The 27,957-nt window shown below is 42.8% G+C and overlaps 4 protein-coding genes across 6 annotated transcripts; 2 read left to right on the top strand and 2 right to left on the bottom strand.

Moving 5' to 3' along the window:
• Positions 1-31: 31 nt before the first annotated feature.
• On the top strand, positions 32-13,008 carry rassf2b (Ras association domain family member 2b). 3 transcript variants are annotated; one of them, XM_080467826.1, is made up of 11 exons: positions 32-280; positions 4,350-4,396; positions 6,170-6,243; positions 7,173-7,248; positions 7,409-7,560; positions 8,295-8,410; positions 8,910-9,058; positions 9,180-9,333; positions 10,668-10,789; positions 10,895-10,992; positions 11,077-13,008. In XM_080467826.1, the coding sequence occupies exons 3-11, from the start codon at positions 6,191-6,193 to the stop codon at positions 11,144-11,146; spliced, it is 990 nt and encodes a 329-aa protein (XP_080323952.1). In that variant the 5' UTR covers positions 32-280; positions 4,350-4,396; positions 6,170-6,190; the 3' UTR covers positions 11,147-13,008. The 3 variants fall into 3 exon arrangements, with proteins under 3 accessions (XP_080323952.1, XP_080323953.1, XP_080323951.1); XM_080467827.1 differs by having other exon boundaries at positions 57-489; XM_080467825.1 differs by lacking the exon at positions 32-280 and having other exon boundaries at positions 4,185-4,396.
• A 241-nt stretch (positions 13,009-13,249) lies between these two features.
• sprn2 (shadow of prion protein 2) lies at positions 13,250-16,742 on the top strand. Its single transcript, XM_080467188.1, has 2 exons — positions 13,250-13,406; positions 15,516-16,742. Exon 2 carries the CDS (start codon positions 15,527-15,529, stop codon positions 16,055-16,057), a length of 531 nt encoding a protein of 176 aa, XP_080323314.1. The 5' UTR covers positions 13,250-13,406; positions 15,516-15,526; the 3' UTR covers positions 16,058-16,742.
• Positions 16,743-17,591: 849 nt separating this feature from the next.
• prnpb (prion protein b) lies at positions 17,592-20,765 on the bottom strand. The gene is made up of 2 exons (XM_080467881.1): positions 20,673-20,765; positions 17,592-19,403 (listed from the first exon to the last, which is right to left on the bottom strand). Exon 2 carries the CDS (start codon positions 19,394-19,396, stop codon positions 18,233-18,235), a length of 1,164 nt encoding a protein of 387 aa, XP_080324007.1. The 5' UTR covers positions 19,397-19,403; positions 20,673-20,765; the 3' UTR covers positions 17,592-18,232.
• A 3,198-nt stretch (positions 20,766-23,963) lies between these two features.
• On the bottom strand, positions 23,964-27,456 carry LOC308111827 (uncharacterized protein). Its single transcript, XM_080466876.1, has 2 exons — positions 27,352-27,456; positions 23,964-26,708 (listed from the first exon to the last, which is right to left on the bottom strand). The coding sequence occupies exon 2, from the start codon at positions 26,699-26,701 to the stop codon at positions 25,028-25,030; it is 1,674 nt and encodes a 557-aa protein (XP_080323002.1). The 5' UTR covers positions 26,702-26,708; positions 27,352-27,456; the 3' UTR covers positions 23,964-25,027.
• Positions 27,457-27,957: the final 501 nt, after the last annotated feature.

Below are 27,957 nucleotides of genomic sequence, written 5' to 3'. Positions count from 1 at the left end.
AGCACGCGGCGCGAACAAAGGCTCGCTCTCTGATTGGCTCCCGGCTGGGGCCCCGCGAGACGCTGCTGTGCTGCGAGCCTCGTCATAACAGATGGACCCCTCGCGCTGACTCTCCTCCTCCTCCTCCTCCTCCTGCTCCTGATGCACGGCTGCACGCGGATTGTTTCCACCGTCTGGAAGGAGCGAGCGGACCGGAGGAGACCGCCGTGAACCGACTGAGAGCCGCCGGGGAGAAGAGGAGAGCAGCCGGGGGAGCTACGACCGAGGAGAACCGCGGAAGGTGAGCCGAGCCGAGCCGAGCCGAGCCGAGCCGAGCGGAGCGAGGGTCTCCGGGAGCGGGCTGCGTCCAGACGGAGGGTCGCTGTCGCTGAGTGAAGCAGATCGTGATGATGTCTGTGGGAAGATGTGGCGATACGCGGCGGGTGTAGTTTAAAAACGGAATCGTTCATAGACTGAATGTTTGGACTGTTTAAACACTAAACTGGCACGGTGAGTAGTTTTTTTTAAAAAAGCAAATGCGACACGCAGACTAAACACTCGTCTACAAGGTGTTTGTGGTGTTTGCATGGACCTGCGACTGATGATACTCAGACAGCACAGCTAATAAGATGCCCTGAAACCTCAGCTGGAGCAGAAAATGTTTCTCTACATGTGGTCTCTACCAGGGAGAGCACAGAGCCGTGTATTAGTAAAGCAGGTTACATAACAGACAATAGTTAAAATTCCTCTCAGCACTCATAAGGCACACCAGACAGAGCCGCTGCCAAAAAAGGTGCATGATTTCTGGCTAATAACTCAGGTTCAAAGGCTGGGTTTACTTGTAGTGGAATATTAGCAGGCCTGAAATCATTTACACCTCCAGCTCCATCTCCAGACTAACTTTGAAAACTGTTCAGCTGCAGTTGATTTTCAGGTTGCACAGTGAATCTACCCCATCTTCTGTAGCATTTAATCTAAATCAGGGTCTGGGGGGGGGGGGGCAATCCCAGTTGACAAGGGGCAATCCCAGCTGACGAGGGGTGAAAGCAGGCTGACACCCTGGACAGGCTGCCGGTCCATCACAGGGCAGACAAAGTGAGACACTCACATCCTGACATCATGAAGCTGCAGAAGAACCTGAACACCGCATTTGAATGCAAAACTAACTCCTATTTGTCAAAGGAGAAAGAAAGAAAGCATATTTTATTGATTGCCTTTGGAAAATTGCATCTCTGCAGGCAAGCCATCCTATTCATAGCTAACCTTAACCATACAGGAGCAGCGTACTGCCACGGTGCGGCGCCCGGGGAGCGGCGGGGGTCAAAGGTCCTGCTCGGGGACTCACAATGATGACCTGTCCGCAGTTGGATTTCAACCTGCCAACATCCAATCCCAAGTCTGCTTCTCTAACCTCCAGGCCAATGATTCTGTTTTTTTCATTATTGCAAATAAAAGTCCGGTTTTAGTTCAAACAGTCGGCTAAAGGACGATTAAAGCTTAGATTGCACCAGACAGTCTGGAAGCCATACTTGCAGTCAGACTTGCAACGTCTTTGACAACCACACCGGGCCTCACAAGAAGCAGCAGAGAGAAAATACACTCCTACACTATTTTTGGCTCTGTGTTTCAGGCTAGTTGCTGGAGCTCAGATGTTTTCTGTGTTGCTATGACAATAGTGACAATAGCGAGGCAGAGCGGTGGTAATGTGGAGGCAGGGGCCGGAGTGTTGGTGGGTTTGGAGGAGGAGGTGGAGGTTTGGGGCGGTTCTTTGATGGCGTCGGCCAAAGATGTTGAAAAAAGAGGTTCAGACTCAGCGGGCCAAGAAGACGGAAAACAACGCATGTGTGTGTATCCATGAAAGAGACAGAGAGAGAGAGAGAGAGAGAGAGAGAGAGAGAGAGAGAGAGAGAGAGAGAGAGAGAGAGCTGGTGAAAGCAGGAAGTTGCGGTTTTAATAGCTTGCTGTCAAGCGAGTAGTCTTTCATGGGAGGGGGGTGGTGTGAAGAAGATGTGAGGAGAAAGCAGAGTAGGGGGGAAAAAACAAACGGCAGAGAGAGAAGAGTTTGTCAATCAGAAACAATATGAAAGCCCCTGACAAACACTGTGATGTGGTCCGAACCAAATGAAGGCAGAAGAGGCACAACGATATGAGATGGAGGGAGACTGAGCATTGGCTGATGTTGTAACGAGGCCTGGGGGATTCAGGCAGTCAATGACTTCTCCATTTGGACCGAGGTCCCGTCAGAGAGCAGCTGTGTGATCTGAAACAGGACGGGGTCAGCGGTGGGTCAGTAGGTCTGTGTTTATGAGGCTTTTGGCTGCAGTGTCATACAAATAATATCCACAGAGACTGTTCTGGTTATGAAAGACGTGACGTGTGAATTATTCAGTTGCTCATTGATGCAGAGTGAACAGTTTATCAACCTTTAATCAAGGTAGAAGATTACATGTTGAACGATATGAATGATTCACAGATTCACAAAAAGAACACATAGATTGTGGGGAGCGATTCAAACCCTGGCTCGGGTCAGGAAGTAGAGATTCTCCATTCAAGTCATCAGACAGAGATCCACTCAGTAGAGCGCGAGGAAGAGAGAACACCGACTGACAGGCGAAAGACAAACGTCAGTGACACATAATGGTGAAGTGTGGTGAGTGAGAAAGAAACTCATTGTGGGCCCTCCAGCAGTCTTAACCCAAAGCAGCTTCACGAGAAAATGGTCCAGAATGGCCCGAACCAGCTCTCATTGTAAGCTTTATTATATAGAAAAAAATCTTAAGCCTTACCTACTAGAGGCTGTGTCAGCCTACCTAACTGGACCTGGGAGCCGGTTCCACATGAGAAGAGCCTGAAAGCTGAAGGCTCTTCCTTCCATTCTACTTTTACAAAACCTAGGAACCTCCAGAAAGCAGCACTCTGAGAACCAAGTTTTCTTCTGAAGTGATATGGCACCGGCAGTACTTTAAGATATGGTTGTTAGGAGCGTTATTGTAGATTTGACATGAAGCCACTGAAGAGAAGGTAATATTGGAGTGACGTGATCTCTCCTGCTGGTTCCTGTCAGGACTCTCGCCGCAGCATTTTGAATCAATCGAAGATTTCCTAAGCACTTATTTTGACAGCCTGATAAGATGGAGTTACAATAGTCTACTCTGGAAATAACAAATGTGTGGATCAATTCAGTAGTGTCCATCTGAGTCAACATATTCCTAATCTTTGAAATGTTATGCAGGTGAAAAAAAAGGCATGTGGGGGTTGAAGGATAAGTCCTGGTCAAAAATAACTCCCAGGTTCCTCACAGTGGTGCTGGAGGTCAAAGTAATACCATCCTGTAGTGATTCCAGGTATCCAGCCTGACATGAATATATCGTGTTCCTCACAACAAGGAAAAAAACAAATCATGCTCATTATTTTTCTTAATTCAATACAATGATGTCAGGTATTGCACTGAAAGTCCCACGAGATCTTGAGCTGAGGAAAATAAACATTAAACTGAAAGACATGCTTTTCATGTCATTGGCAGCAAATTTAAAGGTTAATTGTTTGATTAGATTTTTTTTCTTAATCTCCAGAGCCTGAGGTAGAAAAGGGGGGAAGGGGCAATTCTGGCTACCGAAGGACAATTGCTTTGACTTGAAGTTCACGTTGATTTTGTGACTTGACAGATTACTGGAGCCTTGTTTTGACTTGGCGGTCAGGCGTCCTTCTCAGGCCGCTGGCATCCCTCTTAATGAGTCTCCGAGCACAGCTGCCTTTCACCACCGTATTAAAGACTAATGTTTTCCATTGGTAGGTCAATGATGAGCGTTCGACTGCTTGACAGGGCTAATAGACTTGATGAAATATTGATAGGCCTTGGCATGGGGCTGGGCTGATTGGTGTTTAATATTTAATCTGTCCACAATAACCCAACACATTTCTTTCAGAGATTGACAGCCTGGTGTTATCCGTCAGCACCGTGTGTAAAGCAGCTTGTATCTTTTGTTTACACTGTTTGTTTGTGTTCTGCTCCCACGGTTTGATAATGAAGTGAGGCAGGTCTTATCACTTTTCCAACGCGCGCTCGTGTGGCCGTGTTTGTGTTTTCGACTCACTTTTGAAAGGCGTGATAGTTTGTCTGTGCCACTTGAATTGAGGAAGTTTTGGGCTGTGTGAGGGCCGGTGTCAGCTTCCTCTGTGCCTGACTGAGTCAAGGAGGAAGTGATATAGCGGAAGGGGAGCACTTCCTTTAAACACCCCCACTCTTCCTCGCCTCCTCGCTGTCACACACGGCGGAAGAGACCCTCGTGGGCCGTTAGAAAGGACCCCTGAGTAACTAGATTATTATTACCTGACTGTACATGTTAACCTGTCGCTGCTCCTTCACACAGGCAGCTCCGTCTTTGTGTTGACACGACATCACACCGCCATCACGACGGTAAGAAAGTCTCATGACACTTTTTTTTTTTTTTTTTTAATGTTCTTTGAAGCTAATTTTGTTTCGTCTGCACCGTGATATTTTGTGATATAAGAGCATAATGTGTAAAAAAGGATTTTATGGGAAGATTAAACTAATCAGCAGTATTTCCTTACTAAAAATTGTGCAATATGAACTGTACATGACCCTTTTTTAGAAAAGTGAAACATTCCTTTACTGTTTCAAAGAGCTTTGATGCAAGTATTTATTTCTTACTTGCTGTCGGTACCTCCTGGTTGTCATTAGAACTGATGTCAAGTCAAATTTAAAGTGATATCACTGAAGCTTACGTGAAACTGATGTGTGTACAGGAAAGGAAGCTAAAAAGTAGGCTCATGTCACACCTGTGATTTGACTCTAATACAGACTATCTAATCGTTCCTTTATCCTCACGTCAATATTCTCTGTATGGCATCATCAAGGCTCAAAACTCTTCTAATACTAATATGACATGGAAATAAATCTCATATAGTTGTTGCCTGTAGCTGTACCTAAAATATATAGATACATAAAAGGCAGAACAGATTCTTTTCTTCTTTGTGAGGATGTATGGATGCTGAAAGATGCTTTGAGCTGCTTTATATCGGCCACCTGCAATGATAATAATTTGATGTTTAGCAGGATTTAATATTCGTCATGTTGATCTCTGAACATCTCAGTCTGTTTTTGAGCATGCAACAAAATCTAGATAAATACAAGATAAACATATGAAGTTTTTTTATTTTCATGTAACTGATAAAAATTCAAATTTGACAGGTGAAAATGCTCTGTTGTTATTTAAGACGCATTGTGTGACTTGATGAAACAAAACGAGATTTTGAGTAAGACCGTTGAGTTTCGGCTGCAGTTTATTACTGAACGTCGACTCCTGTGACGTGGATGCGATGTGTTCAGCTTTGAACTGATTCAGCAATTCAGCGAAAAGTCACAAGATCAAGAGAGTTTAAGAAAACACACTGAGGAGAATAAATTTAATTTCATGTCAATTAATCAGATAACTGCAGAGGCATTGATCGCAAAACATAAATCTTAACCACGTGACTGCGGAGATGATTTGTGATATTTCACTGTGTTCTCCCCGCTGACCGCAGCTGCTTCTTCAGACGTTTTGAGATCAACGTTTGGGACGAAGCGGCAGCACGCCGTGTGATGAGACAAATGAAGGCATTGACGGCGTTCTGTCAGCGGCCTGCTCAGTGATAAATGTTTAAGCAGCTGAAATAATGTGGAGCAGCGGGTGGCCCATGTGTCCTGCACCTGTCTGCCTCTTTCCTGGCTGGGGGGGGGGGGGGGTGTGGTGGGGGGCTTCCCTCCTGCCAACCTCACTCCTCACACCCTCTCATTCAGAGAACAGGAAGTAAAAAGTCTACAGGCTGATGGCAGAGCGCCATCTGGAACGGCTGCAACTGGCCGTGTACATGTTAAAAAAGACAGAATAAAAGGAGCCGAGGAAATATTCCCCCCCAAAAAAAAAAGATCTGTGGGTGTTGAAGTAAAGAGTGCAGCCATGCAGCTGTTTTACCTTTTCACAAGTTCACTAGTGGTTGACAGCAAAGTAGATATAATCTGCTGTTGGGGTTGTTTATGTAGTGGAGTTTCTCCTCCTCCTCTTCCTGCAGTCACCGTCGTCTTCAGGCGGTCCTCCTCCAGTCTGTTCGCCTCTGTCATGAGGAGTCATGAGACTGAATCAGACGGGCTAACACTAACTCTCTGTGCTGCTTGTTTGTGTCGCAGCTCGTCTCATGCCCACTGAGAATGGATGAAATACAGGACGGCGTTCAGGTTGGACTGAACAGGTTCATCAGCAAGTAAGGCTTCACGGCTTTTCTCACATATTTAGATTTTTATTTTTTATTTTAGTATGTCAACGTGAAGAAGAGATTATGAAATAAAGAAGTTAGAGCAACACACTGGGTTTACTAAAAGGAGCAGAGCCCGTTAAAGGCTACCGCTGCACTATGAAACCAAATACCGACACGATGTTGTGTTGTTGTTTTGGAACAACACACATTATGGTTCTATACTCTCTAAACTAAGCACAAAGTTTCTGTGGATTATTTCTTCGACGTAACAATGCTTCTTGCAGTAAATCTTCTGTTTCTCCATTCATTTCCCTTTTAAAAGGTTCCACATTGTTAAGGAGCATGCATTTGTGGGATGAGCAGCAAAGTTCAATATGTAGGCTTTCCAATGTTTTGCCATTTACTACCAAAAAGCATTGTCGCAACAAAGAAAAAACACTTACTAAACTCAAATTTCCTCACTTTTGTGCCTAGTTTATTTCATGGAATAGTGTTTAAATACATGTGGGGATATGATTCTGTCGAATGCTATGTTGGAATATACTATACATGTACAGCACATGAGAAAATATTGATGTTTAAGCCTGTAGTGCAACTTAAATGTATTGATAACTACTTCAATATTTGATAATAGACAATGTCTAACAAAAAATCCAATGTTTTGTCACACTAGTAAAAGAATTGTCCCACGGAGATGAGGAGTCACAGAGTTCAGTTCAGTAGGAGAAATATAACACTTTGATGAGAACACAACAAATCCAGACTATAAAAGAGAAATACTTTTGGCACAAACATTTTAAATGTATCAAAATGTGCTGAAATGAATTTGTGTGAATGAAAGCATAAACCAGTAAAACAGGTCACATCTTCCATGTGGTGTCAGCAGTCAGCAGTGAGGCACACACTCTTTAACATTGCTTCTTGTCTGTCTTTAGGACAACGGTCCTGTCGCATCTTAAAACGTACAACCTCTATTATGAGGGCCAGAACCTACAGCTGCGACACAGAGAGGTGAGTATACGCCTGTCCCTCTGTGTGTTGATTCTCCATGTTGAGCCTAAACGTCTCGTCTCCTCTCAGTCGGTCCATCTTAGGCGCTTGTCCAAAGGAGCAATGGTTGATTGTGTGTATTTATATACGTGCATTGACCGTAGCTGCTGCCTCCCAACAGGAAGAGGGGGAGCTGATTGTCGAGGGTCTGTTGAATATCTTTTGGGGCCTGCGGCGACCAATCAGGCTTCAGATGCAGGACGACCACGAGCGAATCCGACCGCCTCCTTCCTCCACGTCTTGGCACTCCGGTTGCAATCTGGACAGTCAGGGGTAGGTCGGCACAGATCGAGTTACCCCTGAGTGAGGTCAGAGAGGGCAGTTATAGATTAACTCCAGATTATCTGATGGGAAATTTGAGGGTCTTTGATACTTTCAAAGGGATTTATTGTCAGTGAGGTTTCTCGATGTTGTTGCAGATTTGACTCCATGAAAATACAGTTCTACTCCAATAAAACACAAAAGTGAATATTACTGAGTTTTGGATTTTGCTTTGTGAGCTCTTCCACATCTTTCTTACCTCCTCTTCAACGAGTGGTTGCAGAGGCTGGACCAGAGCCAAGTTACACTCCGGACGGCTCAACAGGCCACCATTAGACTAATGCAGATCAGTCCAAGTCCATAAAATAGAATTGAAGTTTTCAGCTGTGATCCCTCACATCAGATACGAGTCTTCTTGTTCCTCAGACATCAGGTCGAACAAACACTCTATTCTATTCTAAAACACTTCATGGCAGCATTCAGCAACAACAAAAGTCTTCTGACTAACAGATTTTAATAATCTGAGTTTCATAAATACCATCCTCAACATTTATTGTGGGGAATCGTTAGAGAAATGCAATCCGTTGAAATATGAAGGGAAACGCTGAGGACATGCTTGAAGCACAGATAGAGGAACAGCTGTCTCCAGTTGAATCGAACCAAAGCAGATGTGACCTGCGTTCAAAGAAATAAAAGTACTGAACTCCTTCTTATCTTTTACTGTCTCTTATTTTCTCATTTTAAAGATCCCCCAACAGCACAGACGGTCAACAGACGACACAGCAGAGCCCGCCCACAGTGGAAGTGACGCCACCGCCGAGCCAACCAGAGGACAACGGCGTGGCCGAAGAAGAGACGGAAGGTGAGAGACACTGCAGCTGTGGGAATATGCTGCACATTCAACATCGTCTTACCTGTTTGTCTCACTCGTCACCTGTAGTTAAATAAAAACTTCAATGTTACAAAAAAAAAGATTGTTCGTAAACCATTTTAGTTTAAAGTTGTGCAAGATGGTTACTTTCTAATGCTGTCTTCTTTTATGGTTTTATGGCGTCTTAAAAAAGAAATTAATCAAAGAAACTGAGCTTTTTGAGCAGTTTTCTGAATGATAATACCACCATATTTTATGATATTTTATGATTAATACCACCACAGTAATTTCAAAATTGTAAAGCATATTAACAATAGATAATAATACATTTTAGTTGGAGTTGACTTTACATTTAAAATTTCAAAGTGCTATACTATATCAATAAATGCTCATTTAAAAAAAAAAAAAACATCACTCAAACAATAATAAAAGACTGTAACAGGATAAATGTCACAGTTTTGAGTTTGTGTACTATTTGTTGATTGGACAGACGACAACGAGAGCGAGAGCACAGCTCAGCTTCTCAGGACGAAGAGCGACGCCGGGGTCCTGCGGCGGGGTCAGCGGCGGTCTCCCAGTGACCAGAGGAAAATCAGACGTCATCGATTCTCCATCAACGGCCACTTCTACAATCACAAGGTCAAACCTGGCCTCAGTGTTTTTCTGAGCACATCACCGCATCACAGAACCACTGAGGGATACCTCAAAATTGTTGACGTTTACATTGAAGTTTGAATGTTTTTTTTTGTGTGTTTGTCAGACGGCAGTGTTCACCCCTGCCTATGGTTCAGTCACCAACGTTCGGATCAACAGCTGCATGACCACGCCGCAAGTGCTGCGAGTCCTCCTCAACAAGTTTAAGATTGAAAACAGCCCGGACGACTTTGCGCTCTACGTCGTCCATGCCAGTGGAGGTGAGTTTGCGTCATTCGGTTCTGATGCCCGCTGCAGAAAGAGGAGGGGCGTGGACAGGAGGAAGAAGTGTTCTAACTCCACTTCACTGAGTTTAGCCAAAACAAAGGAGATCAGGGTGACCTCCTCCAGCAGGCAGAGACGGCTCGCAGAGGAAGTCACAACACCCGCTCAAGGGGAAGCAGTCGAGATAGTCCAGGAGTACACATCAGCGCCAACATGTCTTCAGAAAGTTATGACCTTTTGGCATCAGTGTGAACATCCTGGTAACGTTCCACTCACCTGCTGGTTTCATTCCGTCTCCATGCAGGACACAGATCATGCAATGAGAGTCACAGGAGTGTTTTCTAACTTCATGTAGAGCAGAAAGCAGGACCCGCCACACATCCTTTGCCCTGTATTTAAATGGCGTCACAACGGTTTGTAAGGCGAAGAGGGAGGCTGACGGGAAGGTGACCTTTGTCCCCAAAGCGGTCCAACTTCTGAAAAACCATAAGACCAGATCATGCTTTCATTCTTCTTGGTAGACACTAGCAACCGTAATAAATTATGCAAAGGTCTTCTCTTCCCTTATCTCTTTAGTACAAGAATGAATTTTATTTTTACATTCACAGTTGAATTAGTTGGCTTTAATCAGTAACAAACATTTTACAAACTATCAATCAACTACCATCCAGAGATGAATTCCACTGAATTTTAGTGAGTAATCAACTGTTAAACTGCAGTAAACCTACACAGTTACGCTATTGTGCTTAAATTAGTCGTTTTTCCTGATGTTTCGTAGCTGGAACAGCATTAAAATTACACTCAACTGGTGGTACGTTCACTGTCTGGCGTGCAGATCTGATTGTGGAATCTGAGAGTATCGGCACTCAGACGTTGGATACAAGCACTTACAGTTTGATGTGTCAGTAGTATTTTTGGTGAAGTTTGTTTCTTTCCTTAAACTCTGAAAGTGGCGCGGGTTGTTTGACTGAAACATGCTAAAGTATGACTTCAACCCAGCACTGATGGAGTTATCCGTCACATCCAGGAGTGAAGCGTAGTCAAAAGATGGGTTGTGTCTCGACGGTGACATTTTCCACGAAGCGATTCAGACGATGAAGGTGACGTTGTTTTAGATTCAGCCAATAAATGTGGGCGTTCGACTCAATGAAGTTCACTTCATTCTAAGTATCTGTGTTGAAACATGAGAGAGCTGATATACAGCAGCTGGTGCAAACACCAACAGAAGCTGCAAGAAAGCTGACTCTCCACACCCCAAAACATAGTCAAGGGCAGCTTATTGCAGGGAGGTGTTTCCTCTAACAGCTGTGTGCACGTGTTGGTGTTTCAGAGCGTGTGAAACTGAAGCGGACCGACTATCCTCTGGTGCTCAGAGTGATGCAGGGTCCGTGTGAGCAGGTCTGCAAAGTTTTCCTCATGGAAGAAGATCTGGGAGAAGAAGTCACATACGACGTAAATAAACTGTTTGTCCCGAAATACGGAGAAAATGAGTCGCATCTCCTTTGTCTTTGACAATCCGTTCACTTTTGTCATGAGAATCGTCATTTGTTCCACCAGGTGGCGCAGTACATTAAGTTTGAGATGCCCGTCCTCCAGAGTTTCATCACCAAGCTGAAGGAGGAGGAGGACAGAGAAGTGCAGAAACTGAAAAGAAGGTATATAAATTACTTGTTCAAAACAAAATTTGATGACTGTTGCAGCTTTTTTTTTTAATGAAATGACGCTTGACTTTCTTCCAGGTATACTTACCTGCGCTGTATAATTGAGAGGCAGCTCGGCTGCGTCCCGGAGGGGGCGACGTGTATGTGATCTGCCCCCGGCGAGGCTTCGCTCCCATCACAGCAAACATTCCCAGAGCGCCACGTCCTCGCAGCAGGAGACCCCCGACCAGCCGACACCAGCAGACGGTTTGTGTTTCTGAGACTGTCCTCCTCCGCGGAGATCTTCTGCCATCCTTTTCACAAACAAGTCACCGCACCTACAGAAGGGTCTCACCTGGATCCAGTCAATTCTTTTTTCTTTTTTTCTTCTGTGGACATTCCTCTGCTCCGGAGACATTTCAACCTTTTTCAAGGTTTTTCAGTTTGAACCTGAAAGAAAGAAAATAAGCCATTTCCTCAGTTCTTCCCCCGGATGTTGTTTAAAAATCAATTTCAAGCACAAATGTCATGTTGTAATGAAGTGCCTGTGGAAACGGTGATTATCCAAGCACAAGACAAACTTTGATCAAATAGGTTTAAGAGAAGTGCCACAAACGAACCACATCAGACCACACACAGCAACAACTCGTCCACTCTTCTAAATATCAGAATCTGCAGCATGAGTCTTTACCTTTTCAGCGTAGCAGGCGACTGCAGGGACGTCTGTTCATGTAATTAATCGGATTGTTGTGTGGCCGGGTTTTTTTTTTTTTTGCTGCAGGAAAACGGACTGAATGTTCGAATGCAGTTAAAGATGTAGGCTGAGATTTCTTAGAAATGTTCCATTTCCCGTTTGTCGCGTGTTTATTGTCGCCGTGTAGCTTCAGCAGACTGCCAGTCGGACTGGAAACAGAGAGAGCACGTCTGGATCTGTGGAAACGTGACGGTAGGCACCGGGCAGCCTTGATAAAGCTCGCTATTTAACACACCGAGTTGTTTTGATCTGGAAAAACTGAATATTTGACTGGGTTTTTGCAACACAAATTGTTTCATGAGCCAATATTTGACAGCTGGCTGCTGTAGAATCCTTTCTCACGTTCCGAGAGGTTAAAATGAAACGATAAGTGTGTTCATCTGTGAGCGTCGGTTGGGTCAGTTTCCATGAGTTTTCTCTTGACGATTCAAAAACATGCACGCACGCGATCGTCCATTTTCTGTGACGGACTGGTGAAATCGCCACGGTGTCCCCTGCCTTTGTCCTCGGTTAGCTCCGTCCGGACGTTAAAAGTGGACTTCATAAGGTGATGTGACGTGATGGAGGATAAAACAAAAGCCGATTAGTGATGTGGACATGAGATGTAATCAAGAAGAAAAGCATTCTTCGCTTTCCCAACGGGTTTACCGGAAGAATAACGTCAAATTTCTCACTGTTACGGTTTTAATGCTGAAAAAGACAAAAAAAAAAGAAGACATGTGAATGTTGGACATTAGGCTGGGTGTAAAAACAAAAAAAAATGTTTCTGAATGTGTTTTGGTTTTTTTTTTTTTCCCCCCTTTGGATAAAGCAAAAATGACATAAGAAGCACAACACAGACATGAAGACTGTGAATTATTCTTTTCAACGGGGGACGTCTTGAACGTGTGAATGAGCCTTTCAAAGCGGGCAGGTTTCCTCCGCCTGTACAGCACTTTGCATACGTCGGTCTGCGTACTTACCGCCGTCGGGTTTAATCTGACCGTCATTGGAAGTCTTAACAACACACGATGGACTGCAGCTACAAGGAGTGTGTGTGTGTGTATGTGTGTGTGTGTGTGTGTGTGTGTGTGTGCGCGCGTGTACGTGACTCTCGGAGCGTGCACGCTCTATTTTTAGTAGCTCTTAAACCTTGCCCGCTTTTGTATTGTGTGTCTTTCATAAAGTTATGAGGAAACTATGACGTGTTACCAACTCATGCCACTACGTGGAAATTGTAATTTTGGAAGGTTTCATACAATGATTGTTATTTAATAAAACTTTTGTCTGGGAAAGAGATCTGAATGTTTATCTGTGGTCTGTTTCGTGCGAGCGTGTTGAAGACTTACTTGTGGTAGAAAGTTCAAGAGAGGAACCGTGAGTCAGCTTTGGGAAAGCTCGTTAAGTGTTCTGGTTAATTCAGTGTGTGGACAGTTGAATGATTTCAGACCAATTTAGAAACACTTCTGTAGAGCCACGTTCCCACGTATTTGTGTGTGATGTCGGCGGGACGGCAGCTTACAGCAGGCTTGGCCAATCGCCGCCGGAGGCGGCTCGGTGATCCACTCCACCTGACGGAGATTGTCTGGAGGATAACAAGAGTTTCCCACAGAGCATCAGAGGAGCCGGAGCTGCACACACACCGACCAACCGACACCTGAACCACCACGTTTCCTTCCGAAAGGCGACTGAACAGGTGAGCGTTTCTTTCTCTATACAACCAAATATCTTGTTTGAACAGTCACCTTTTAATAATTGATTACTTCTTACAATATGCATAATGATTTGTTTTGGCATTTTCTTCAGTAGTTTTTTTTTTTTTTTTTTCAAAATTGTCTTTATTTTGTTGGGCAACATTTAATCAAATAGACAGGGGTTTGTTTTATTATTTTTTAAAGAAAGCACAATTATTTCTACAAATCAATAAATGTTTTTTTTTTTTTTTTCTTGCGTGCCTGTGGTGTCGTAACCATAATCTGAGAGTCTCTGGATTATTCTCTAGCCAAGTGACCTGGAGTAATAATAGCTCCAGTCATCTTGTAGGTGAAGACAGATTAGAGTGAGCACCTTTTGTTGACGACACAGTGAGTTAAGTCATGTGGCTTACAGCTCATTCAGCTCTTGCTGGAAGACACGGTGTTTACTGGACTGTTCACTAGAGTTAAAGTTTTTAATTCACGTCTTAAAAATAAATGGCAAATGTGTTATAATGGCCATATGAAATAAAAAGTTATTTTAAACAAGAAGAAGTCTTTTATTGCAAGAAGAGGGGACCCGCTGTTTTATTAGTGTGCCAATAAATAATGAGTCGATCACACTTTTGTTTTTGGTACAATAATAATCTTCATTACATAATTTGAAGAAACTTTTGAACTTCAAGCTCGTAGGATTTTATTTTGTAAACTGAGGTCACGTTAAGTTTTCATGGTTATATAACCTGCACATTTCTTCCAAATCAAATTGGATTTATCGTTTTTAATCTATGTGATTTGTTTCATTTTGAATATATTCGAAGCTACATAACACTGCTTATCAACAGTCTGTTTTTGAGAGTAGTACTTAGATTTTTCCCAGACGGATGCTTAAAATCTTCCTGCAGTAGCTCTGTATCATTCTGTTCGGCGGATGCAATTTGATTTTGAAGCTATCAGACGATATACATGAATAATAAGTACCTGGAATGTGTACACGAATAACAGGGTTAATGGTACACTGAGCACTGGTACAATACCTTCAGTTTGTGCTTAATTACAAAAATGAATATTTCTGTTGGTTGGACGTGAGATTTTTGTTAATAACGTATTAATATCCATCCATCGGTCGAGCACTCGTATATCCCATATATCCCTGCAGTATCCAGTTAAGAGTTATAGTCCTTTTTATTATTTCATGCAAGTGGTTTCCTTTCACATTCTTCTCTTTGTGGTGTGGATTTCCTCCTGGCTGCCGCTGGAGGTAGAAAAAGTTGCTTTAATTCTTCTCATAGCGGGCCTTGTCCACAGATCCACCCCGAACTGTATCTGCCAGATCCCAATTAAAAATCTTTAGGGATTATGAAAACTATCTGATGGCAGGTCAGCGCCACTGTTAAATTGTGCTTCGGTGCTTGTGTAAGATGTGTTTCTCAAAGCTGGATTTAGAGCCATGATCTGTGCTGCGCTTAATTTGTCAACAACGTAAAAATACCCCCGAACTAAAGCTGCACCGAGAACATCTCGTCAGTCATAAACGGGGATGGGACAAAAACAAATATGCTTACATAAGTACAGATCGAGGGCATTCATACTTACAAGCGCAGGCATTAAGAGAAAACAGCACTTTTTACGAGAGGTGAAACGAGTACGAGAAATGTGCACCACACACCACACTCAATCACAGGAGAAAGTAAAAAAAAAAAAAAAAAAAACTACTCTTCTCAATAAGTACTCAAAGAGTCACCTTCAGTGGCAAAATGTTGCAATTTGTTTAAGAAACAAATGTGTCTGTTAAAAGACTAAACTTAGTGGCTACAAAGGAGCAAATTAAAGGTTGGACGTTATTTCAAATGTTAGGCGAACTCAGGAGCGATTTATGGTTTTTAATGTGGCAAAGCAGATTATTTGCTGTCGCTTGTATCGAAGTGTGAATAGATGGCATAACCGAGAGGAACTTAATTACAGTAATCCAAGTATTTGTAACAAATACACACACACACAACTGTCAATAACAACAATTTGCTGTTTTTTTTTAGTACTTTTAACGTCAATATGAATCAGTAAACCACTTCCACTCGTCCTAACTTATTTCCTTAACCGTGTTTCCACAGAGTAAAGAATCATGTTGCAGCTGCAGAAGCTTCCCCTGGCAGTAGCCCTCAGTGTGCTGCTTCTTGCCACGCTGCTCCCCAGCACTGAGGCCCGCCGTGGAGGTGGCGGCTTTGGTCGAGGAGGCGGCGGCTTTGGTCGAGGAGGAGGAAGCCCCGGCCGTGGCTGGGGTGGTCAGTCCTACAGGCCGGCTCCTGTGGTGGTCCAGAACAGAGGCCCCAGTGCAGGTAAAGTAGCCGGGGCAGCTGCTGCGGGAGCCATAGGAGGCGCTATGATCGGTTCTGCCCTGAGCCGACCTGGGTATGGTGGAGGATACGGCTACGGGGGAGGATATGGGGGATATGGAGGATATGGAGGAGGATATGGCTACCCACGGTACGGTGGCGGCGGCGGCTATGGCCCCAGGCCTGGCTACGAGTCCGAGGGCTCCGGAGACATGGAGTACTACACAGGGGCCTCCAGTGGCCCCATCTACAACAGCATCATCGTCGTCATCGGCTCGCTGGTGTCTCTGCTCCTCGGCCACTGGATGGCACTCCTGTAGAGACCTTTCTAAAGATAAACCCCGGCCAGAAATAGCCAAAGACCTCACTGAGAAGAGGACTATAATTAAAGACTAAATAAGTTTAAAGAGTTTATTTTTTTTTTCGTTTGGCCCTTATTTGACCCTCCATGAAGACAGGAAGAGGACAGCCATGTGGCACCGTACTTCAGTCGGGACAAGAAGAAAACACACCAAACAATTTTCAAGATTAGCGAGATAATCTGATATCTGGACTGTATCCTGGAGTCTCAGTGTAATATTATGAAGACCCTGTTGTATTTTTTTATACTTTTAATAATAGTGGTCATGATTTTACTGGTGTTAATAACTGTGAGTGTTTTTCTGGAAACATTTGACCAAAACTATCTGAATAGACTGAATTAGACGTGTAGTTAAGTCTACCTCAACAGTCGGAGTTAAAGAGCAGCTGAAAACACAACACAACTCAGCCATTTCTCAGTGCAATTCTTTGTCATGTAATCATTTAGACTTCATGCAAGTTTTGTATGCAAACAGCCTTGTTGAATTTAAATATATGCTTCACATATTTTTGTAGGTTTTTGTTATATATAATTAACAGGCTTCTATGTTTGGATTTTCATTATGAGTAAACCTTTAAAAAAAAAAAAAAAAGCATTTGTGTCATTTCTTTGTTTTTTTGTGTGCATTAAACTAATGGAAAATTAAAAATGTATCATGTTATTCAGTTAATACTTTCATTCACAGGGATCAGAGGAGCAACCTGGAGAATCTTAAACTGCCGTCATGTGATCACAAAGTCAGGAGAAATCAGGACTTGTCTATAAAACGTTCAAGTTACGACATAAATCACCAAACATTCAAGTTCAGCCATCCTTTGATATTTAACGTCACAATAAATGTCTCCTACAATGAGAGGTGGCACCGGAGGTCATTTATACAGCCAAGCCATTACCAACCCTCCATTAGTCTTCTGTACATCTTTAATTTATGGCCGTGCGGGTGGTGGAGTTGGTTTTAAGACTGCGGGAGGAAATAACAGATTAAACACGCAAACTCCACACAAGAAGGCCCCTAAAGCTCATCCCAGACTCGAACCGGGAGAATTCTCGATTACGCCACAACACCGGAGTGCTGCCATTATCAACCATTAAAATGTTTTATTTTTAACTCCCCACCAGGTTGGATGCAGCCACAGTTCATTTGTTTGGTGAAGATATCTGCTCTCACGCGTGACCCAAAGCACGAAACGACCAACACTTGATACTCTGGTACGACATCATTTGCTGAGAAAACGTGTTTGGCAAACAACGTTCAACACTGTGAATTAGGAGCAACTCGGTGACACTTTAATAAAGAAATTAAAAGGTGGTTGCTCTCACCGAGACTTCATTAGAGAGTTTTAAATATTTTCTTATCGATCGACTTTTAACACCACTTTACCCAACTTAGTGTTGCAGCTGATTCCTGCTGACGACGAGCAAATGGCAGGAGACCCTGAACAGGTGAGAGAGACACTCGCATTCATACCGACAAGAGTATAAAACGCAAATGTCCTTGGTATTAATCATACTTGTTATTTATTTAATTCATTCATTTCAGACATGTCAAAAACACATACAGATATAAATATGTTGTTTCCAGTAGGTTCCGATACAAAAGTGAAAAAAATCAACCGAACAAATCATTACATCAAAAGCACACATGATACATGAGACGGATATTACAATCAAAAGTTCAGCGTCTCATAAGCTGACGACTGGATATAAATGGCTTAATGGGGATTCACACACCAGCAACGCGTTTCAGTATTAAAGCTAATTTCATCCATTGATCCATCTTGTATTGTCTTTTACCCAGTTTCGGGGCGCTGACAGGCGCTGAAAGCTCGTCCATCACACGGCAAACAAAGACAAACAACCACACACACACACACACATTCACAGCTACAAGTCGATTAACAGTAAACAATCAATCTCATGTGAAGATTTCTGGAATGTGAGAGGAAACTGGACTACCCGGAGAAAACTCACTCAGGCTCAGGGGCGACATGCAAACTCCAGTTCATGTTCATTTCTCAGTCGATCAAGGAGAACAGGACTACCGTCATTTCTACTCACTCTCTTTTTTTTCATACTGTAAACAGTGTCCCTCTGCTTCTTCGTCTCCCATTCATTATCGCAGCTAGTTCATGATCTAATTTGGGAGCATGTTGCTGTTGTGGAGCATCAGGAAGGTTCCGATCACCGCAGCTGAAAGTCCCTGAAATTCAGTCTTCAGCGCTTGAGCGCGTCCATGCTGCGTCTTCAAGTACTGCTCAGAGGAATCCAGATACCGCTCCAAGCATATCCTTGCCTTCACCTGCTCGATCAGTGCTGGGTAACCGATCTCCACGATGCTTACTGTGTCATCGTCCTCCGCGCTGCTGGCCACCAGGGAAGCTGGTCCGACCGGCTCGTCTTGGGACTGATTCAGAGGAGGGAGACTGGAGGCTTTGAAGGTCTCAGTGTTTACTGTGGCTGTGCTGTTAAGGCTGTCTCCCATCTTGGTGTTTGTGACTGTCTCCAACTCTGAAACCGAGGACACGGCCTCAGTCACATTTGTTTTAGCTGGTTGGTTTTGTGGCTTTTTACTCTTTGCGGGGAGAAGGTCAGATCTCGTCATGCACGACTTCATATAACTTTCGTAGGTCTGGGCCTGAGAGGACGGACTGTAAACGTAGTCTCTGCTGTCGTCGTTGACGTTACTTGACCGAGGGCCATATTTTCTGTACATGTACTGATTGTAGTGACACTCCTGCTGAGAGTCCTGAAAGTGGAAGTGGGGGCGGGGGAACCTTCCTAAGCCATAGCCCAGGGCCATCCTGGCTATAGTCACTTGAGCTGCAGCCTGCGCTGCACGATGACCAAACCCTCTGGATCTAGAGCTGGGGTACAGACCTATTTCTGAAATTCTGCTAGAGAACGGAGAGCCCCCCCAAGTCTGATGGCCCCCATAACCAAAACTACCGCCATAGTGCGGACTCAGGACTTTGTTGTTTGGGTTCTGGTTGATGTATCCCCCCGGGTAGCCCCCCGGAGTGCTGTATCTTCCAGGAATTACCACCGCCGTATGCGGGTAAATGACTCTGGTTCCTTGTTGGTTGTTGCTTGACTGTTTGGGAGCTGTACTCTGAGGTTTGCTGTGACTGTTTTTGTGATTGGTATTGGCTTTTCCATGTTTAGTCGAGGAGGATGTTTTAGAGGAAGACCCAACCCACCCTCCTTTTGATCCTGATTTTGATCCTCCCTTTGTCAGTGAAAAGGGGATATGAAATACAAGCAGGAGCAAGCAGAGCACCGATATTGAGTTCAGCTTCATCTTCAACCTGAAGGGACGGCGGGGAAGAGGAAAGGAAACATGCCAGAGTGAGAAAGCAGAGAAAAACTGTTACGATATGTAAGCAGATCAGACTGATTCATTATACTAAGTTCAATAAAGTGTACTTTTAAAAATCTCCTTTGCTGATGTCCATGTATATTTTAACACAATACGACCCATGGAGTAACACATATGCCAATATTTTTAGTAAGTGATTATAAAATGCATTTATATGTATTAATGTGGTTTTGTTACTATATTGATGGAGCCTCTTAGATGGTGTATGGAAACTCACTCCGATAAGAGACTCGGACAGTCGTTTCCCTTCTTTATGACTCACTGCTTGTTTATCAAAAACTATTGCTAAAAACAAGCAACAGCATTGGAGTCGTACCACAGTCCCCACTCTCAGTAAGTGCAGAGGCAAAGTATTTAAAAAATAATATATTTATATATAAAAAATGTACATGCTGCAATTAGGTGACGCCCCTCAGTAAAGTGTTGCGAGGGACTCAGGTTTAATTCCCAGTTGCAGCTGGTGGGGCATTCTGTGTAAAAACTGGTCCACAGAGCAAGATACAAAGATTCATTCATTCATTCATTCATTCATTCATTCATAAGGTGCTTCAGCTATGAATTGGGAGCTTTTAACTGATTGTCAGTCCAAGTAAATGTGCTAAAAAGTAATTATTGCTTTGAGTAGAATTTCAGAGAATCACTTTGTACTTATACTTGCGTATAATATTGACTGTAACAGTGTTTGTATCCTGGTACTAATGTTCAGTACTTTTTTTTCCACCTCTGATGATTTACATAATGCCAAAGACAAGATCAACACGTTTCTTCTAGTAATCAATGTTATTTAACTTCTACTAATTGTACTTGGGGTTACTGGAAGAGGAAATCGTGCTCTTTAAATCTTAAAATCTGCCCGTTTCCCTCCTGCAGAAACAGAACAAGCGTCTAAGTGGCTGAAAGGGCGTGGCGGAGGGTGGAGGCGCGAGAGCTGCGCGTTCAATGTCACAACTCCCAAATGCATCATCCAGTAACGTTCTCGAGTGATGCCGATGTGAAACGGGGTAAATCTACAGATGCCCAGTGGTAAACACGCGCAGAATCTTCCTGCACACAGAGCATGCCTCTCTGTGGCTGCAGCCACTTTAATCAGATCAGAACTGCAGTGTCATTGGAAACTGAAGAAGAAGAACAAACAGCCGTGCCTGTTATTCCCTAATTAACCAAAGCGCAGATCGTTTAAACACACACACAGCCTCACCTTGACTAGTTGCAGTCTCTTCTTCCGGATGGAGTGTCCTCAGAGCACATCTCCTCCCTGGGTTTGTATCTTTCAGAAAAAGGCTCGTGTCCTGGGTGTTGGTGGGGCGTGAACATCACGCAGCCAGAGGAGGAGGGCGAGGCTTCCTTTCACTCAGTCACTTCCCAGCATCTCGAGCCTGTTGATCAATGATCTCTTACCTCTTACCTCACCAACCGGGATCACTGCCAGCATTCACATGAAAAATCACACTGTCCTTCTGACGCCACTGGCTCTCCTCCATCCAGACATGAAACAAAATTTAAACTAAAGAAAAGGCACAATAAAATCCTCCAGCTGGGTTAGAAAATCTAAATGCAATGTTGCTCTGCAATGTGACTCATGATGCAGGTTATAAAGGTATTATCGTATAAATCAGATTGAATTTGAGTCACTGATAGTTATTGGACATTTTGTTCTGCTGGGTCATTTATTTTAAACCTGCTCTGAGTCTCCCTTCCCTCACTATTATCATACTTTATAATCAGTACAAACACACAGTATATTCAGGATAAAGCCATATTCCAATGATAATATTTATTCATTGTTTCTTGAAAGCATACAAATATAACATTTCCTTCAAAAGAGGCAGATCCTGGCACCTCAATTGAACCTTGGCATGTCTCTAATATATAGACTGAAAAGGGGAAATACATTTCTAATTGTTCAGTTAGTATACTTGTTTGTTTTTTACCTTACTTTACTGAGGTGTTTGATTGAAAACAAGAAGACCCTTTTAGCATTGTAACCCCACATCAAGTAACATCAATTTCATTCTTTTACAGTAAAAAAAAATGGAATATCCTCAAGGTAAAATCAAGACATAAGTCTGTATTTGGTGTGTTTGTTTTTTTGTGATACATTTTTTTATTGTTTTTGTTACATGAGAGAAATTTACAGAATAAATACAGTCAGTAAGGATTTCAGTCAGTAACAACAAATAAAACAAAACAAAGAACTATATACGTTCCACCACTGCCTTGCTGAGTTATTTTAGACAAAGAATAGAAATAAAACTACAGTGAGTGATAAAAGCACCAAACATATGTACACAGAATCAGAGTAACACAAAATAAAAATGAGAGTTTGACAAACCCAAATCTACACCAACTAATATACAAGCGGTGGGTAGACTCTTGAGTGAGGATTGTTGGAATATCAAGTTCTTTAATCCGGGTTGTTGGTTTGTAAGAACATGTGGGTCTGAGAGAGAACTACTGAGGGCATCCCAAGCCTCGACAGAGGATGCCCGAGTCTTGATTGTTCTATGAGGCTGATATCCCTGAACTGATTTTGTCCATTCTTTGAATGGATAATTGTCTTCATTTAAACCTGCAAATATGATTTTCTAGGTGCTAACCTGGTGTTATCTCTGAGGGACGACTCATCATTAGATAATAAGCCAGCAGGCTCTTTGAGAATTGGAAAGACCAAAATCTTCCCCTGGAGGGCATTCCCAAAACACAGGAAGGTAAGTACCTACAGTATTCTGGTTACATTTAGTGCAGTTTGGGCTGTCTATAATGTTTTAAAACGCCTGTATGGTGTGGCATAAAATTTATACAAAGACTTATAGAGTAAAAGTTGATGTGCTGGGTTTTTGGATGAAATAAATATGTTAGACCAAATCTTATCCCAGTCGAGTTCAATATCCTGTCCCTCGAAGTCACGCTTCCAGGAGTCAATCACCCCCAGTGTTTGGGCATTTTCTGTGGCCAGGTGATTGTACATTTTAGAAAGTGAGCCAGTATAGGATGATCTAGGTTCAAGCCATGTCCTTAATGGATGAGAGGGTAGGGATGAGTCCCAGGGGACTCCATGAGCACCAACTGCTGATCTCAGTTGGGGGTAGAGAAACCGAGAAGAACCCAAGAAGAGAATATTTCTCTTTAAGTTTTTGAAATGATAGCAGGCCACGTCTATCATACATATCTTGGAGGTTGTGAATATTGTAGTTTAGGTTTACATTTGTCTGATTACGAAATAATATGGCATGATTTTTATTTAATTTCAAGTCATCTCCATGTGTTACGTTGAATGTGGCATGACAGTACCTTTTACTGCTACAAAATGACAAGAGTCATGAAGTGAGAAAAAATAAACAAGTAATTTCTTTGAGAATCAATTGTTTAGACTATGGACTTCTATGAACAATATGCATTTTAAAATGTCATCCAAATCATTCTGAGGGCTTTCCACAGTAAATCTATTAGAAAAACACAGGAGCCATCCATGAGGTCTGCGGAGAAAATGATCTTAGTCATTTCCCGTCAATACAAAGGCTTTCAGCCACTTTCGAGCGGTATCATATTTCTGTGGAAAGAGACGACCAATGAACTGTTTTCATGTGCTTGAAATTCATCCATCCATCTTCTCCACCCACTTCATCCAGACTGGAGTTTTCAGAGCCAACATAGGCGGAGGACTGTGTGGACAGTCTGCCGGGGCTGATAGACCAAACCTCATCATCACACACTCACACCAAGAAGCAGAACTTCATCTAAATATGTCTTTGAAGTTAACCAAGCCTGTATATATTTGGAGAGAAAGCGGGTGTACGTAAAAGAAACCACAAGCAGGTACAGAAGAATAAAGAAAAAATAGCCACCTTAGGTGTTTTTTTAATTTTTATTATTATTATTAAAAGCAATTATGAGGAATATCGCACGCAAGTTTATTGACTGTATGTTTGATTGTTTTTATAAGGGTTCTGGATATAATCTTTATTTTTAAGTGTACAATTTTGGGCAATATTAAGATAATATATCACTATTCAAAAATATCCAATAATTTGTTATACAGGTGTTACAAAGAGAACAAGAAAAAAAACATTTTAACATGTTACTTGTATCCGGATAGGAATTAATAACAAATGTCACAGTTGGCTATTATATTAAACTCAAAATCAAGTCGGCAGAAAAAATGACTGGTGGACTATATTCCTAAATGCATTGAACTATATAGGCAGACTGACTATTAAAGAGGTACATTAAGCTGTCAATTGCAAACTGCGTGCTGTTATAAACAAAAACATGCATTCATGTATACTAATCCATTGTAGGTTAATGCACATGAAGCAGTCAGTGTGGTCAGAATCAGGAAATAAGTACAGATTAATATCAGTACATCATAGGTTTGTTGCTGTATTATCACAGAAATATAAATAAAAACTCAGATGTCCCAAAGTATAAATCGCAGCACATCTCCTCTGGATAGGAAAGAGGAAGAAAAATAATTTCAGTGGAATAAGGATGGAGACAAGGAAATCAATTTATACATCATAGTACACCAAAAGAGCAGCACAAGTGCATTGTCAAAGGACACACACACACAGTAATGTAGTTACCAATGTAGTGGAGACAGTTCATGCAGACACAGGCAGAACATGCAAAAAAGAAAAACCTTGGCTCACAATCAAACCCAGTTCTGTTTGCTGTGACGTCAAACTGCTAACCTCTAAGACGCTGCCACACTCAATTCATATTGTCCAAAAAAACAAACAATAAAAAGCTACTATTACTCAATTACACCAAGGATGTGTTTTGTTATACATTTACCAGTTGAACTATAATCTAATGCATATGTTCAGTAGTGCACAATATGTAACTATTGGCTGTACTATTTGTATTAACTACAATATTCAGTTTCTCCTTGGCCTTGTTTGCACGACAACGTTTCAAATGACAACAACTAATTCGTTAAAAAAAAAAAAGGAGTGTGTTTACACTGCAGCAGCGGACACGGAGACACGGATGTAGTTAGTATGCCGGGCCACAGGAGGGCGCTGTTGCTTGATTTTGTAATGAAACTACACAGACGTGTGTACAGAGAACAAAACACTATAAAAGTGAAGAAAATGGAGCGCACCCGACATCCGCGTGGACTGATGACGCATTGGATGCCATCAGGGGTGAGTCTCAACTATAAAACTACCGATATGGAAGATAGAACTAGAATGCAGACCGCGAGTCGTACCACTTCGCGGCCGCCATGTTTGTTTACAATTGGATGAGCAGGAACAGGCTATTTCGCCTCTGGCAGTCTCTGCAGGAGGGAATAGTTTTGCGGATACATTCAAATTCGTTGTTGTGTAAACGGGGCTTTCACACCAATTTTCATGGCCAATAACTGCATTTACATACCACTATCAAATGTGTTTATCCACCTTAACAGATTTTATGATAGCACCAGAATATGATGTATTTCCATACACATTTTCTGAAAATATTTTTTTGTAGGGACTTTGAATCAACAACCATCTTTGTTATGCTCCTCAGTGTTTTATTCCCTCATCAGTCTTGTTGCTGATGAAGGCCTCAGTGCAGCACGTTCTGCATGTTAATGCTCAGTATAATTAGTACAATGCTGGTGACCACAGATAAATGTCCTCCCAAACCGATCCGTAGTCCCCGCACTCCACTGCGGGGTGTTGGCGTTGGCGTTGTCTTTTTCTTCAGTTGCTTTTCAGCGTAGACGACGTAAAGCTCTGTGCATCTTTTTATCTTCATCTGCTTGATCAGTGCTGGGTAGCCAATCTCTACTATGCTGACTGTATCGTCATCATCATCAGCCGCTGCATTGTTAAACAGCTGTGAGGGTGACTTATCCTGAAGGTGTGGAACTGAAGGAGGGTCCTTCTCTGCAGTGGTGTTGCTGTTTGCTGAACGGCTGCCAGGTCCAGAGACTGTTGCAACAGTAGTTGTGTTATTTACAGCGAGGAAGCCAGTCTCTACAGTCTCTCCTGTTTTATTGTCATGGACCGGTGAAGGTGGAGGTAAAGAACTTGTAGAATTGCTGCTGATCGCAGTAACTGTGCCAGCAGTCGTTTTTACAGGAGGGACTTTTGTTGGCATGGTCGTGGTCCTAACAGGTTTATTTTGCTGCTTTTTCTTCTCTACTGGCAGAAGGTCTGTTCTCTTCATGCAAGCTGTCATGTATTTATCAAAGGTCTCAACATTTTGACTGAATCTGTAATCTCTACTGTAATCATTACCATCAGTTGACCGGGTACCATATTTCTTGAACATGTAGTAATTGTAATAATACTCTTCTTCTGGGCTTTGAAAGTGAAAATTAGGACGAGGGAATCTTCCTAACCCATATCCCAGGGCCATTCCTGCCATCGCCCCACCAGCAGCTGCCATTACTGCAGTGCGCCCAAAACCTCTGGACTTATCAGAGGGTGCGTATCCCATTGCATTTACAGAGTGAGAAAAGGGAGAGCCACCGCCACCACCATAGCCCCCATAACCAAAGCTGCCACCATAGTGAGGACTCAGGATTTTGTTGTTTGGGTTGTAGTTTATGTAACCACCTGGGTGACCCCCATAACGTTCTCCATATGGGGAGCCCTGTGCTGGGTATCCACCAACCGGATAGGTCCTACCAGGATACCCTGGATGCTGAGGATAGCTGCCAGGGTAAGGGTAACCTCCTGGTTGTTGAGGGTAGCCTCCTTGGTTAGGGTGACCTCCTGGTTGTTGAGGGTAGCCTCCTTGGTTGGGGTGACCTCCTGGTTGTTGAGGGTATCCTCTTTGGTTGGGGTAACTTCCTGGTTGTTGAGGGTAACCTCCTGGTTGTTGAGGGTATCCTCCTTGGTTGGGGTAACCTCCTGGTTGTTGAGGGTATCCTCCTTGGTTGGGGTAACCTCCTGGTTGTTGAGGGTATCCTCCTTGGTTGGGGTAACCTCCTGGTTGTTGAGGGTAACGTCCTGGTTGTTGAGGGTACCCTCCTTGGTTGGGGTAACGACCTGGTTGTTGAGGGTACCCTCCTTGGTTGGGGTAACTTCCTGGTTGTTGAGGATGACCTACTGGGTTGGATTGTATGGGTTGTTTAGAATTTTTAATGCTTGTTTCTTTAGGCTTGTTTTTGAATGGCTTCTTTAAAAGTTTTGTCAGTCCACCAACCTTCCCCTTTATGCCAGCCTGCGAAAAGTTGATACCAACCACAACAAGGAACAGACACAGGATAGCTATCGTAGTCACCCTCATCCTGATGCTGTAGGTGGGGGCCAGGGAGAAAAGAAGCACTCAGTCAGTGAACGTATATTATCATTTTGCCATTTAGAAGGTTGTCACTCTGACAGTGTCATGAATTACAGCATAAGTCTCTAGTAGCTAAAAGTAGATGTAGTTCTATCAGTCATGATAAAATGGTCATACTATGGTCATGTGGACAATGGCTACTTGTCAGAGTCCATATAACAATAACTATAAAAACCTCAATGCTGTTTTGACAATTCTTCACTGTAATTATTTGTTTTCCAGTATAACTGAATTGGTCTCCTGGAATTGATGTTTCTCCATGTGCATTAAAAATCCTCCTCTCTTATAACATTTTGTGCCAATATACACTGTTTAGTGCATATCGTAAAAATTGAGGATCTGGGGATAATTGTCTGAGAATAAAACTGAAGTAATAGATTGCATCGAGACACGCTCGCATACATTACAGCCTTCATGTGGTTTCGTTCCACACAGCCTCACTCAGCTCGGTCCAGTAAAGCTGGCAACCTTAAAATAGACTCTGTGCCGACAGTCCAATGTTACCTCGACACTGCTGGTTGCTGAATATCACTTTCAAAGCTCTAAACTTTCATTTAAAGGTTCCAAAACAGAACACACAGGTGACCCATACTGACCTTGTGCTGCGTCCACAACACTGCTGTTTGCTTGGCTAGTAATTTAAAAAAAATAACTCTGCTCCTCTTATCGTTCTTATCTCCTCCTACCCCCATTTGAGGGTCAAATTCCAGCACCTTTCCCAACACCACCCACCCCACTCCCAACATAAACACTAGTTTAAAAAAAGCAGCCACAGGCTGGAACATCTATTCTGATATATACAAAGGTTATTTTTATCAGCCCACGTGATTATGATTGAGAAGGCAATGATATCCAATTCCCACAGAGCCAGAATTAACATTTAACTTGTCGAAAAGACAATAATAGCAACTGCCACGTCACTTTTTACAGTCATGTCTGTCACTGTTTTCAATTCAGGTATTTTCACATAAAAACTGGAAGTATATATTTCTGTAAATGGCTCCTTATTAAGCATAAAGGTGTTTCCACTTTGACACATCTCATAGAAATAACTTTGAATTATTTCAAAAATATCTGATTGTCAAAATGACACAGTACCATTCAAAGTGTTTTTGATTGGAAGTTTGTAGGACTGACCCTTCTAATTATTGAGCAAATATAACAGTAAACCTGTATGAGTTTAGGCCGGGTCCTCGGGCCTC

Source organism: Lipophrys pholis (assembly GCF_963383615.2).
Source record: "Lipophrys pholis genome assembly, chromosome: 7".
In the NCBI taxonomy this organism is placed as follows: Eukaryota; Metazoa; Chordata; class Actinopteri; order Blenniiformes; family Blenniidae; genus Lipophrys; species Lipophrys pholis.
This window is presented reverse-complemented; position numbering and strand designations above follow the sequence as displayed.

Excerpts from the sequence above, each read along its gene's own strand:
- rassf2b (XM_080467826.1), top strand. The coding sequence starts at position 6,191 with ATGGATGAAATACAGGACGGCGTTCAGGTTGGACTGAACAGGTTCATC. Across the intron at positions 9,059-9,179 it reads GCCACTTCTACAATCACAAG|ACGGCAGTGTTCACCCCTGC; the intron begins GTCAAACCTGGC and ends TGTGTTTGTCAG. Across the intron at positions 10,993-11,076 it reads GTGCAGAAACTGAAAAGAAG|GTATACTTACCTGCGCTGTA; the intron begins GTATATAAATTA and ends ACTTTCTTCCAG.
- sprn2 (XM_080467188.1), top strand. The coding sequence starts at position 15,527 with ATGTTGCAGCTGCAGAAGCTTCCCCTGGCAGTAGCCCTCAGTGTGCTG.
- prnpb (XM_080467881.1), bottom strand. The coding sequence starts at position 19,396 with ATGAAGCTGAACTCAATATCGGTGCTCTGCTTGCTCCTGCTTGTATTT.
- LOC308111827 (XM_080466876.1), bottom strand. The coding sequence starts at position 26,701 with ATGAGGGTGACTACGATAGCTATCCTGTGTCTGTTCCTTGTTGTGGTT.